Below are 15,020 nucleotides of genomic sequence, written 5' to 3' on the forward strand. Positions count from 1 at the left end.
CTAAGTAGGCTTTTCCATACACAATATATTTTACTGAAGCAATTCTGTCTCTGAAGTGTATGTCTGTTTGAGCAGAGAAGAATCTATAGATATTACACCGAATATAGGAGAATGATAAAATCATATGGATCTTTCCATTAACATGTAGAATTCATAAAGAGTGCGTGGATGATCTTTAACCCATGGGAAACAACTCTGAGTGCATAGCCATGCTTGCAGAAATAATTTGAAATGAGATGAGCATATAGGCATGCTGCCATATGTGATGTACAATGGTAATTTAAGTTCTGGTCATTTAAGTTCTACTCATTTGTTTTTGACAATAAATTGTACTAACAGCATCTTGAAAACAATCCCAAGGGAAAGATATGAGAATAAAAACAAAAGTGTGCAGGCATAGGGGAAACAATAGTAGAAATAAAGTTCATTTTCTGCACAAAACAAAATTCATAGACTATAACTAACAACATAAAGAATTCAAGTATTAAAGAAAAGGGTGGGCCAAAGCATAACTACAACAAAAAGTGAAGGCTCTCCATGTTTGCTTGAACTAAAAGGGCCAAAAGGTCTGGAACTGTTTGACTAATCATACATGTGCCTGTATCATTACACATGTGAATGTATATTTGTATCACCTTATAGACACAGAAATAAATTTGTTCTAGGAATACTATTGAAGGAATCATTTGCAACTTACTTTGAAACAAATATTCTTTTTTTAAGACTATCCAAAGACAGTCGGGTGGCTTTCTGGAGGCTGTCTAGCAGCTGGTGACTGAAATAGGCAACAATCTCTTTACATTTCTGTCATAAATAAAACATACATCATTTAGTATTGTATTCAGACAGGAACCTGAAGATTATTTCAAAATCAAACATTTAGGTTCTTGTCTGAAGAAATTTATGCTGTAAGCTACATGAGAAACACAAGGGGAGAAGTTGGGAGGAAAGTAGCTGTAAGTAAAAGATGCATGAAAAAGAGAATATAGCACTCGAGGAAATGGATTTGTTATTCAGAGACAGAATACTGAGATCTGGCTGAAGTCTCATACTCCTTCAGAAAAGCTCTCCATATGAAAAAAAAAAAAAAAGACACCAGGAATGATACAAGAATATTGTGTCTACATACCCTTTTCAAATAAGAGACAAATATAGTAAAATTTGACTGTACTGGATTAAGAAGAACATAAACATACAGCAACATTTAATGAACACTAGCACAAAACTACAGAATGCAACCTTGTAACATTATTGCATTTGTGCTTGCAAGTTTGTGAGTCTTTGTTCTCTATTTCCACTTCCCTTCTCTGCTGCATGTGAAGAGATTGTATTCTTCAAGGAAAAAGTACAAAGGTGATCTTTCTTGATGAAGTTGGAAGAGGAGGACAGAAAGGATCAATGTTTCTGCCCACCCAAAAAGGAAAACCTGCGTTATGGCTTAGGCACAATATTCTCTCCAAACTTTTACACTTACCACTCACATATTGAGAATTTGTTTAGTAAAGGTGATAACTGGAATAACATGGAATATACTTTTGAAAGCTAAAATCCATCTTAAATTCACTTTGTAGGGAAGCTATTTCATCATTTTTACATGATGACTGATATTTTGTATGTGATGTCTTTCTGGAACACAGATATCCAGCTACCAAAAGTCAAGATACTGTTTACTAATCTGATCAGTCTGAAAAAAATTCACTTCTTATCACAAAATACCTTTTTAAACTCTTCTTTATCGTCGCCCTTGCTACAATCACCATGAAGAGCTGCAGAAGTGTTCTTTTCTCTCTCCTCTTCATTATTTCCAAACACTATATGTTTTTCTTTTACTGTAAATGGAAAAAAAAAGTAATTTTTGTTAACTGAACATTGTGTTCTGCTTTGAAGCATGCTGTCCTCCTTCTTTACAGGGAAAACAATATTGCTTTTTATTTTAGTAGTACCTGGATCAGCTATTTGGTTTTATCTCACACCATTTTTTTTGACACTGGGAATCTGGTTGAGAGCCCAGCCTATAAGCCTCAGCCCAACAAACATCATGCATTACAAATATGTTGTTAAAAATAGGTAGGCAGACATGGATATATCAGCTGGAAATGTCAAATATATATATATATAAACAAAATCTCGACATAAACAATTTAACAAAATACAGAGAAGTATCTTTTCATCAGGTTTTTCTGGTTGCATCATAATGAACTATCTTGGAGTATTGACCCTGACTATGCCTTTATACCTGGAGGAAACTAAACTCAGAAGGCAAAAATCCTGTGTAAGAGGAGCTCCATTACTGATTAAGCCTCAAAATATATTTGTCTTGAAAACAGAGTATTTTTCACCAACTTTAAAATATTTCTGCTATAATGGTACAGGACCTCCTAAAATCTTTGTAACACACCCCATAGCAGTGGGAACCAGTCATATTGATCAACCATGAGCCTCGTACGCTAGCAGTTGATAGTCAATTGACTGTACTAATTTAAACTGACCAGCCAGTAAAGCACTGGTATTTGAGATACAATTATACTGTGGCAGAAAAGTCACAAAGAGAGGGACAGTATCAAATACCTGACATAGCTGAGAAGAGAGGAACACTGTATTTCACTTACAGAGAGGGGAAAAAAAAAGGTTATAATGAGTGACTATGAGAAATGGAACCAAACTTTCTTTCTCTAGAGCAAATACCTTGGTAATCAAACAGAAGGACAGAGTTTAATTCTAGGAGCTCCACCAATACTGAATTACCTCTCTATTTCACAGGCTAGTGGTTTAATAGTGGCAAAGGCAGGCAGAACTGTGACATAGATGAAACTGTAGTGGGAGGGAGAAGTCTGAAGAAAATTAGCTAGAAGAATTCCATTTTGATACTTACTAGCTAAATCTACAGAACTAGGGACAGAAATTTTTTTTTAAATAATCAACATTATCTACCTGGTAATACGTGTTTTCCTGAGGTTTTCTTAGAATAGTCAATTTCGTAATTCTTTTCAAATACAGATATTAGTTCTTGAACAGCATCTTCAACGTGCATGCTTTTGTGGTTCAATAACTCAGCACATTCTTTAGTATAAGCCTGTTAAATAAAAATATCAGTGAATTATCTCAGCATCACTGATTATCTTATTACTGTTCCTCTTCATGGAGAGACAAAACATTTCCCTGAATATTGCATCCTTCAGACAGACTATTTCAATGAAACAGCAACATTTAAAAAGAAAACTGAGAAACTAACACCAAAATCTTTATTCAAAATTATAAAAATATTTTGTTATATTATCACTATATTTTTTATCTTTTTTTTAATTTACATTTTTGAAATGCAATGGTATTTTTAAGGCCCAGAAGAAAATCATGAATATTGAAGGGAGCTCACAGTCTGAATCTGAATTTATCCAAATACTCTTTCAACTGCCCTTAACCATTTTATTTACTTGCACTAATTTACTAACTGGATACATTTTTAGTCTCATTTGGAATAATGAAAACTTTCAAATTCTCAAATATACTTGCTGGAAAGTCTTTTTTTCTTCTTCTTTAAAAAAAAAATCTTGGAAAAAATGGGGGGGAAGGCTGCATATGTCTGTGTATCTTCATACAAAAAAAATCTCATCTAATTGTGAAGCAGTTAAATAAATAAAAATTATCGATGCAATACTACAGCTTAAGTATCTCAAATACCTAAGAACCAATTTATATTCCTATAAAATATTTTAACCAAAATATTATAATTTTTAAAAAAGTTCTGTATTTCTACAGTGAGAATAATTCTTTTCTAGTTTTACATTCACTTACTAAGGCATTGTTTCTAACATGCTCAAGAATTCAGGTTTGAAGACTAGTGTATCACATACCTCATTGGAGGTCAGCATATCCTCTACTTTGATAGGACCATCTACTGGTAAGATAATTAAAAGAGTATTTGATATTTCTTTTAATATTAAACCAATCCGCACTTCATTTAAATCATTAATCTAAAAAGAGAAAATCATATTAATACCATACATCTATCTTTAAAGCATAATGTATTCTATTTTAGAGAGTTCTAACAGGTATACAATGTTTTTCAGAAAAGTGAAAATTGTATCTCTCTATCCAGTGAAAATGCAAGAACCTTACATAGCAGAAAGTCCTCTGTGAGAGTGAATCATAACAGAAAAAAGCCCTGAAGTAAAAGCATCAACACAAAAGACCTCAGGATGAGAGAAGCAGAGAAAAAAAGGAAGCAGAGCTATGCCTCATGAGTTATGGTAACTTACAGGATATTTACAATGGCTAAATATAGTCTTTCACTGTGAATTATCCTCTTTCTCTATTATCTACAGAGGGAATTCAGAGAGACAACTACCCTGTAAAAAATTTAGCCTTTGTAAACATGTTCCATTGCAGACAATCTGGAATATGAACAACGAAAGAACAGATGCAAGTCTGAAAACTATACGGTTACTATTGCCACAGAAAACAAGAACTTGATTGCTAAGAGTGTATGTATTTAAATCCTGCAGTGTGATAACACAATTCTAAAAAGATAGTAGTGTGTACAATTTCATTTCAGGCAGTACTTTAAAAACAAAATCTTGCAATTCTTAAGTAACTGCTGGTTCCATGTTGGGAAACTGAGACATGAATCTTTGAGAAAGTGAAATACTTAGAGGAATTCGGTGTTTCCACCTACTTCTTCACAGATTTCTGGTCATCAGCACCATATTTTTGAATTCACTGTATAAGTGAAATTAATTCACAGACAGTATTAGCGAAGACTACTTCTGCACCCTAACAGCAATGATCTGATTTTTTAATGAGCTTCTCTTGACAGCTCTTTGAGCTGATCAGTCTTGGAGTTTTGATGAATGAGTGACAATGGAAAGAATTATCTCCTATGTCCTGAGAACCTCATCAGAAAGTGGTCCCAAGACTAAGAGTGGCTTCTTAAACTTGTTTTTCTTCTGTCCTGAAATTTTAGGAATTGATGGAATAGGAGAGAACTCTTGCTCCATGATGTTATCCTTGCTAGACTCCTGAAGAATCCTTGCTGTTTTAACTGCATTTTTAGGCAGACGGGCAGTAAGTCAGACCCCAGATCATTCCAGTTATGTAGGATACACAGCTGCTGGATTAAATAAAACAGAGTAACAAAAGAAGCTACGTTAATATAAGATAATTAGATTCTTGTTCATGATCTTACTGGCCATGAGTCTAGTTGCAAGGCAAGGGGGGCCTGCTGTAACTTGCTTGATGGGTTAGTCTTCAGTCCTTCTTCTTTTACTTCACTGGGATTTTGATTCTATATTACAGCATTATCAGCATTCAGTCAACTATAGTGAAGCACCTTTGTCATGGCAGAATCCAAATAAAACTGACTTCTGTCCAATTTTTAATTCGTTACCTGAAATATTCTGCATCTGTGATATCCCATCTTGTTTGTCACAATATTACTCATGCTTCTGTTTTACATCCCTTTTTCCCTATCTGTTTACAATATACTGTTCACAGCCATCAAGGGTCTAACCAAGGTGACATCTTTTTGTATTCATATGGATGGGGTAAGAAAGTCAGAAATGTAAACAACCTACATATTTAAGGAAAATAGTGTGTATCTATAGAAGATATGGCTATTTCAGATAGGCTCAGAGAACTGTTAATTTCTTACATAGCGATTTTTCTTTTTCAGTTTTGGGTTTCAGTGGCAAACAGAGCATTTGATCATAATTATGTTTTTCTGCCATTCAGAAAAAAAAAGTGGAAATACCCATCAGTGACTAACAATCTACTACCACAGGAGACACAATTTATGATGCTGGTAGGAGAGATCACAGCCATACAGTTCAACCGTCAAGCTATAAGGATGATCTGACAATCAAAGTGAAGTCTTGAGAAGAAAAAGAACCAATACAGGTCCTCAAGCACGTTAATGGATTCAAAAGAATTCAGAAATTATGTGGCAAACACTAAGAGAGGAAAAAAAACCACAGATTCAGTCAGCATGCAGAGAACTTGAGGGAAAAGAATGCTTCTCTTCATTATTTTATGGGCTGCACAAAAAGAAGACAGTTTCAAAGCATGCCTGAGACAAATACAGTTAATGCAAAAATGTTCTTCACTGGACAGTGTTTACATGGAGGTATCTTGTGTGCAACTGCACTCATGGACAGGCACTCAAAGAGAAGCAGAGGTTGACTCTGAGAATCAGAGTGGTAGTCACAGAACCTGAGGACAAGTGGAAATATATTCTACTGCAAGAACAGAAGCACAGATCAAACGTTTGAAGGTAATAATGGGAGAGAATTATTGCATATATCATTCTTTTTTTGAAGAACATCCTTTAAAAAGCAAACAAAATTTCTATGCATTTATTTCAAGTGGTACAAAAATAAGTACAGATTAGTTTCCAATATGAAGTGCAGTGTACTGGAAATAATATCTCCAAACTGTCATTTATATAGTGATCAAGCGTATACCTGTTTCAAAAACTGTTTAAATATACACAGAATTTGATCAGCTTCTTGAAAGAAACTTTCCAGTGTCACAGATGACCAGGTCAACATGGTAAGTCCTCGCCTCAACACAGCTTCCATCTAAGCATAAAAATATAATTTCATAGATTAAAAAAAGAAAGAAACAATTTAAAACAAATGCCATTATTATTAGAATCACTAATGTCACTGATGAAAGAGATGTGTCTAAGGAAAGTTACAAGTTTTCATGGAAAACATCAAAGAAATATATGCAATATTGGGGAAGAGGATTGTAGTGCATACTACAGCCTCTGTCCTCAACTGTCAAGTGTGCATGTTCAGCAAAGATCTTCCTCTTCTTTTTCTCCTGGACAGTGACTTTTAGTGGTTCCCACTACTTCCTAAAATTAAAATCAAGTCCACTATCAATCTTACAATTTGTCCTTTAAGATACATCTTGATGACTCTCAACAGCACAATTACTTGTCTTTCAGCCTCATGTATCTATATCTAGTGACATTTTTCATTTATCCCTTTTTGTATCACACTGATCCTTTCCAAATTCTGTTATAGCCTCAATGTTATTTTTAAAAATCCTCTCTTCCCTACTATTTCCATTACTGAATTCTTGGTTCTCCATGGTCTGTTTCTTCTGGATTTGTCACCAAGATGTTCAGCATGTAGCTGAAATCAGCTCATTTTCCTGTCACTGCATGATCTACACCAAGGTCCTTCCTTCATTGCAGATTCTGTACCTTCAAAGGACATGGGACTCTGAGGAAAAGGAAGTCTTATACTACCGCCAAGCTATGAAAATCAACCTTTCCGTACTTTCCCAAACCTCCCCTGAAATTTCTGCCAGGCACCCCAACACTTTTCCCAGTATACAGCCACCACAATTTTAAATTTTGCCATCCCCATCACCCTTGAAGTGACAGAAATTTAATGTTGCTTAACTGCTGAGAAACTCTGAACTTATTCCACTCCTATTTAATTTTAAATAACCACCTATCATATCTACTCTTTCATCTTGACATTTACCAAGTCAGTGCCTTGACTTCACCCACTCGCCATCCTAATGCTTCTTTTTGCTATGTCTATATTACAGCTAAAACAATGAATTCAGCTCAAATAGACACACAGCTATTTGCAAATACAGCCATTACTATCACCTTAATATATATGTTTTGGGGGATTATATTTAACTCCACAATGGTGGGATGGTACTTTTACTAATAACCAATCTAGAAACAGTTTAAGGGTCTACATGAGTTGCTGTCAAATTATGGCACCAACGTAGCCATAGATTAGATCATTCCATCTTTAGATTCTGCTTTCCTCTCTTCTTCATACACACCAAAGATTTCTCTCCCTTCTTCAAAAAATATTTTCATCTTCTATTGATTGTACAATATTCACCCTTCTCTTTTGCCAGTTGTTTTCTCTAAAATACAGAGGTGTATGATTCCCTCTATGATATAATCATGTTTACAGTAGTATCATTAAAGTGAAGACTACCACCACTTTATCTCTTTGTCTTTTATTATTTAACTTTTAGCAGCAAGGCCAAGTTTTTTGTTTATTACACTTCAGCACATGCCAGTTATGTAGTTACATAAACTTATGCAAAATCTGCAACCTTCTGATGTTATTATTTAGAACCAAAAAGGGAAGAATTACTTAGAACCACATAGATACACTTGCAAGTATCTGGCAAAACAAAATGGCTTGTAGGATGGACATTCTGCATCTCCAATAAAACTGTACCTTTAGTGTAGTATATAACCTTTCTACATCACTGAAGAGACTGACTCAATTCACAAGGCTAATAATTCTTTCCAAGCAAAGACAAGGATCATGACATTTAGTATTTCAGATAAATGAAAATCACTTCCCATGAAAAGCTCTAAAACTGCAGTAAGTGATAATTTACTTTCATGTCAAAGCCAGAGATATATGTAGATAAATAGACCCACAAAGTCCATATTCTACTGGGTTTATATCTCATAGGTACTAAGATTATTATACTATAATTTGACATAAAGTGCTCAAATACTACATTATTTGAGCACTTTATGAGGGATGCAAAGAGCAAATTTTTAGTCTTAGAGGTTTTAGTAAAATTAGTAAAAAAGTGCAGATCCAGCTAAATATTTTAAAATTATAAACTATTATTAAGTTATTCTAACTTCTTCTGAAGTATACTGAAGTGCATTTACCAATACCAACCTTTTTCATTTTTGGTGCCATTAGATTTAGAAAAATCATTGGTGTTTCTTGACACAAATCCTCATAACGTTGTAGAAGACCCTGTTAATTATTAGAAAGGGTAGTATCAAGAAGAATATTTTAAGTGCTTTACTGAACCAAACAACCTGCCATCAAACAAATCATCAGAAAAAACATGGAAAGCAGTACAAGACTACATTTGAAAACAAGTGTAGAATTTTATATAGACATTACATACCTACATAGATCATTTCTGAATGTAATGAATCATGCTACAAAAGCAAGAATGAAAGTAGCCTTTGTACATTCTTTATGCACAAAGCTAGACAAAGTGTGATTTTCTCTAGAGCTAAAGACAGATTGAGCTTTAGTGATCATAGCTTGCAATACCCTCTTAAAACTGAGTATCATATGCTTTAGATAATTAAAGTCCCATGTAAACCCAGTTTTAAAATATCCTCGTCTTACGCCTTACAAACATACACACACATATATATGGCACACTTCATCCCCAAGATATAAGGTTCTTGAAATACTACAACAATAGCAAATACTATTTGCTAAAGGTATCAGAAATCTGACTTCTCTGGCAGGTAACCTGCAAAATTTATGATGTTTTTGTGGCTCACCATATCTTCCAGTCCAGAAGAATTACAATATTTGCTTCTCAAAAAATCTGTAAAACTGTGTTTTAGTGATTTTCAGAGAGTGAACACTTTTTTGGATAGCTTTAATTATTTCCTCACCAGAATATATTTAACAGTGTATAAGAAATATATATGCTTATATTAAAGTATATACTAGCCCACACAGCAGTTAGTAGAGGTTTTTCAAATGAGATCCTCAATGTTCACCTGTCCATTCCACAAATTTACCTTCAACTACCTCATACCCAGCTTTAACCTTTGTTTAACCACAGAAACATTTCTATAGTTAATCAGATTTTCTTTCTTATTCTTTTTAAACAGGAATCATGATAATTTTTAAGTTTACCTCTAAACGCAGCTTGGTTGACTTCAGGTTATTTTCTATTTTTACTATCTTTTTTGCTTGCTCCGGTACTTCCAGACCCAGCTTTATCATACATTTGGTCTCTCGGACAATCTCTGGAATTTGAGGATCAAAATTAACCAGGAACTTCTCAGTTTTAGGATGATGCACAAATATTGTGGCTTGTAAGGCTGTAAAGACATTTTTATATCAGTTTCCAAGACAAACAATTGTTATATAAATTATTATGTAACACAGATTTCTAATATTACTATATAGTCATTAAATGTGTATGTTTACTTGTGAAATAGCTTCACGTTGTTTTCAGTTAAAGAAAATATACAACTGACTTTCACCATATTGGCTTTCTGCCATACATAAGCTTTCTCTACATAAACTAAACAAGCATCAGATGCAGTATTATTTATCACATATTTTTTCTTAGCTCGAGTTAGAAAGTTATGAAATACCTGGAAACACAGCAGTTTTATGAGATGCTCAGTATCTTACAGGAATTTGTTAACCCAGAGGATGAATGTTTACATAGAGATATTGCAAAACTCCAAAACAAAATAAAAGCCCTAACAGCAACACAAAAACCTGTTGACTGTGTGATGAAAATATTTTATTATTTTAGATCTACTCCTAGTTTTGAATCCCACAGAATGTCTACCATTTACATGAAAAATCTACTCTTTTTTTTTTAAACTCCAAATCTCATTTAATGTTAAAATGATAAAGCTTGATTATCAAACATTTTTTTTAGGCATAAAGTAATACTTGTCCTGAGAGGAAGGGGGATAATACAACTGTATAAATTATTACAGTGAAAACAGGAAGAATTATTAAATAGTATATATAAAGAATTTGAATACAACAATGAACAACTGTGTGCCTTAAATTTGTTTCACTACTGTTTCCAGTCATCTGTCAGTGTACCAAATCCGCAATCCTCTGCATCAAAATTAAATTTCAAGGTCACTAAGGCACAGAGGTTTGTATTATTGGGCCTGCTTATTGGGTCATGATTAATTTGCACATTTTAAGGGTAAATGAGACTTAAAAAATGATCTGATTTGATTTGTGTTTACTTAGCATTCAATAATATCTAAAAAATCCAATTACATATTTAATTACTTACGATACTGTAATTGTGAAATTTCCTTCATCCATGCATTATGATAGACTACCTCGAATTCCACCAACACATAGGCAATTCTGTTGTATAATCGAACAACTGCTTTACCTTCTGGACTTGCCAAGATATTTGACTTCTTCTATTAAAACACAGTACATTCAAATTAAAACCATATCAAAAGAAAACCATAATATTTGGGGTTTTCTCAATTTAACTATTGACTATACATTATATAAGTTAATATTAAAAATTGTACTTTACAGAGTTCTTAAAAACTGTATTAAGTATTTATGATTCAAATTTACAGGTCGATAAAGTCAGTAAGAACTTGTAATAAATGCTAAACATTTAACAAATGTAAGAGCGATTACTTTATTATACTGTGATAAACACCTGTAATTCACCGTGAAATAGATGCTCAGTTCTGCTAAAAATTGATCAGTAACTAAAAATTTATTTTTAAAAATTTCCTTTATTTTAGATACTTATTTTACATATTTATTTTATATTATTATCTATCTTATATATATTGTATATAATATATTTTCTTATATATTTATCATTACATATTTATATCATTTATTTTATATATTTATGTGCGATTTCTTTGGAGCAGATCTAGGTGATCATTATTCCCATCTGAGGGAAACAGGAAAGTGAAAACCTCTCTCACATAGAAGTTAACCTGGCAGGATACCCTAGATATTTTGTAGGAGAATCATTCAAACATTTCAAGAAATATTATTGCTATAGCAGATCCTAGTATAGCAAGCTTCTGACTGTTCCAATGAAGGAAGTAAATGCAATACTAAGAAATTCCTAAGGGCCATAAACATTAAAGCTTATGTGGCTGGTACCAACCTTCAGCTAAGTGCTACAGAAAATGTAGAATGAGAAGTTCACTAATAGAATTCCCTGTTCCCAGACTAGTTCAGAGATCATCTGCAGTGAAACTGGTGACCAGATTCTCAGTAACAGTACTGCAGCTATCGTGTGGGTCCTTACAATAAACTTGCTTTTTCAGTAATACCAAAACATATACACCAGACAATTTCAGAATGTCAGGCAGTCCACATTTATGTCTTAAGTTACTCCTAGCAGTCACTTGGTAAAGAGGCATGATTCTCTATAGACAATCCTATGGGGCTAGAGGAATAGAAGAGGTGGGTACTCAGTTAAAATACAGGACATGAGTCTTGTGTACAAGCCCTGGTCTGCTCCATTTGGACGAGAATTAAAAACACCACTGGCTGGAATGGTGAAATATTTCTTTGGGCAATATGAAGACAGACATATGAACAATTCGGTGCATATTTCCAGCTTGGGGTGCTAGTTCAGTGGTAAGTCAAAGAAACAGTTTTTCTGGGTTTTACTAAGGCTTTTGATTCTGTCCCTCACAGCATCCTTCTGGACAAGTTCTCCAGCTGTGGGATAAGCGTGTTCACAGTGTGCTGGGCAAAGAACTGGCTGAAGGGCAGAGCTCAAAGGGCTATAGGTAATGGGGCTACATCTGGCTGGCGACCAGTCACCAGCAGTGTTCCTCAGGGTTCAATTCTAGGGCCAGTTCTGTTCAATATATTTATCAATGATCTGGATGCAGGAGTTGAATGCACCATTAGCAAGTTTGATGATGATACCAAACTGGGAGGTGCTGTTGACTCTCTTGATGCCTTGCAGAGGGATCTAGATAGATTGGAGCATTGGGCTATGACTAATGGGATGAAAGTTAACAAGTCAAAATGCTGGATTCTGTACCTAGGATGGAGTGATGCTGGGCACAAGTATAAATTGGGAGAGGAGCGGCTGGAGAGCAGCCCTGCAGAAAGGGAACTGGGGGTGCTGGTCAGCAGCAGGCTCAATACGAGTCAGCAGTGTGCCCTGGCAGCCAAGAGGGCAAACCACAGCCTGGGGTGCAACAAACACAGCATAACCAGCTGGCCAAAAGAGGTGATTATCCTGCTGTACTCAGTGTTGGTGCGGCCTCACCTTGAGTACTGTGTGCAGTTCTGGGCCCCATAATTTAAGAAGGGTGTTAAGGTCCTTGAATGCATCCAGAAGAAGACAACAAAGCTGGTGAAAGGGCTGGAAGGAATGTTCTGTGAGGGGCAGCTAAGGACTTGGGACTTGTCTAGTTTGGGGAAAAGGAGGCTGAGGGGTGACCTCATTGCTCTCTATAGCTTTCTGAGGAGGGGAGGTGCAGAGGGAGGTGCTGAGCTCTTCTCCCTGGTATCCAGTGATAGGTCATGTGGGAATGGTTTAAAGCTGCACCAGGGGAGGTTTAGAGTGGACATTAGGAAGCATTTCTTTACCAAGTCAAACACTGGAACAGGGTTCCTAGGGAGGTGGTCAATGCCCCAAGCCTGTCAGTGTTTAAGAGGCATTTGGACAATGCCCTTAATAACATGCTTTAACTTTTGGTCAGCCCTGAATTGGTCAGGCAGTTGGACTAGATGGTCATTATAGGTTCCTTCCAACTGAAATAGTCTATTATATTCTAACACTACATTTTGGATCTACAACAGTTGTTACTGCAGAGCATATTTTTTTAAACTACATATTCACATACAAATAAATAGGTTGCCTAGCATATGAGAAGTGACATCATTGTAGACAAAAACATTATGGTCACTCTATTGAAGAAAGACAGTTCATTGTTACACAAAACACCTAATTTTTCCTCTCATCAACTTACATGAAAATAGTTGATTGGTTCATTTATCCTTCTGAATAGCTGTCTCGCCCACAGTATCTTTCCTGCAACAGGTGGCATGTTTCGAGCAAGAGGAGGGTCATCTTTCTGAATTTGGTAAAGCTACAATAAGAACAGTATCATTAAACACACAGATTAAAAAATTTGTTGAAATGTTAAACTGTTTTTCCTCTGGCACCACAATTTCTTCTTCCTCCCAAACAGATTAAATTTGTGTGGAGTCACAACAGTTCATTGAGAGAAAAATTTATTGCTTCCCCCACTTGTACGCTTCCAACATGCACACATCGATAGCACTGTCAGTATGTCTCCTGTTTTCATTATCTCATGTTGTTTCTTAACTGTGCTTACAACATATTCCTGAGTACAACAAAAAGCATTGCAAATCTAGAAGCTGAGCAGCCAGCATTCAAGGCCAAGCCTGACAGGTGCAGCTGTGTAAATTTGGAGCCATCTGCTGTGAAAGCAAGCTGTGTAAGGAAGTGTTATGAAAACCCTTGCTGGGACTTTTCCTCCTTTCCTTGGGAACTGCCCTCAGGAAAGGCTATATTGTTAACTGAGAGGTTTTACCTGAATGTCAACATTGTTCTTCAGACACATATACCTTAACTAATAACTAACACTTCAGGAGTTGGACTCAATGATTCTTGTGGGTCCCTTCCAACTCAGGATAATCTATGATTCTATGTTAGAGACTGTTATGATTGCTTTGAGTACAAGTGTAATGAAGACAGGGTGGAGTGTCTTTGCATTAGAATCAGGGGGAAGGCCAACAGGTCAGATGTTGTAGTAGGAGTCTACTATAGGTCACCCACCCAGGACAGAGAGGTGGATGAAATATTCTACAGGCATTTAGGAAAAATCTCACCATCACTTGCCCTTGTTCTTGTGGGAGACTTGAACTTCCCAGACATCTGCTGGAAATACAACACAGCAGAGCAGGACCAGTCCTGGAGATTCCTGGAATGTGTGGGAGATAATTTCCTGACACAGCTGGTGAGTGAACCAACCAGAGAAGGTGCCCTGCTGGATCTCCTCTTTGTGAACAGAGAAGGACTGGTGGATGATGTGGCAGTTGGAGGCTGACTAGGGCACAGTGATCATGAAATAATAAGAGTTCTCTATTCTTAGAGAGGCCAGGAGAGGGGGAAGCAGAACTGACATCCTGGACTTCAAAAGGGCTGACTTCCTCTTGTTTAGACACCTGCTTGACAGGATCCCTTGGAAGATGGTCCTGAAGGGTATAGGGATGCAGGAAGGCTGGGCCCTCTTTAAGAAGGAAGTCTTAATGGCTCAGGAGCAGGTGGTCCCCAGGTGCTGTAAGAGAAGCTGGTGACAGAGAAGACCACCCTGGCTAAACAGGGAGCTTTGGCTGCAACTCAGGGAGAAAAGGAGAGTTTACAGCTTTTGGGAGAAGGGGCTAGCGACTCACAATGATTACAAAGAGGCTGTGAGGCTATGCAGGGTGGAAATCAGGAGGTCTAAAGCCCAGTTAGAAATT

The 15,020-nt window shown here is 35.9% G+C and overlaps 1 protein-coding gene across 1 annotated transcript in view; it reads right to left on the reverse strand.

Moving 5' to 3' along the window:
• Positions 1 to 15,020, reverse strand: part of DNAH8 (dynein axonemal heavy chain 8) — a 151,476-nt gene that overhangs the window by 115,299 nt on the left and 21,157 nt on the right. Inside the window, exons 15-23 of the mRNA XM_074820651.1 lie at positions 13,502 to 13,621; positions 10,813 to 10,948; positions 9,675 to 9,862; positions 8,682 to 8,762; positions 6,456 to 6,572; positions 3,852 to 3,971; positions 2,932 to 3,073; positions 1,717 to 1,829; positions 698 to 804 (exon numbers count right to left, since the gene is read on the reverse strand). Coding sequence (XP_074676752.1) covers positions 698 to 804; positions 1,717 to 1,829; positions 2,932 to 3,073; positions 3,852 to 3,971; positions 6,456 to 6,572; positions 8,682 to 8,762; positions 9,675 to 9,862; positions 10,813 to 10,948; positions 13,502 to 13,621 — 1,124 coding nt within the window. The remainder of the gene's footprint in view (positions 1 to 697; positions 805 to 1,716; positions 1,830 to 2,931; positions 3,074 to 3,851; positions 3,972 to 6,455; positions 6,573 to 8,681; positions 8,763 to 9,674; positions 9,863 to 10,812; positions 10,949 to 13,501; positions 13,622 to 15,020) is intronic.

This window comes from Strix aluco, chromosome 3 (genome assembly GCF_031877795.1).
Source record: "Strix aluco isolate bStrAlu1 chromosome 3, bStrAlu1.hap1, whole genome shotgun sequence".
NCBI classification, from domain to species: Eukaryota; Metazoa; Chordata; class Aves; order Strigiformes; family Strigidae; genus Strix; species Strix aluco.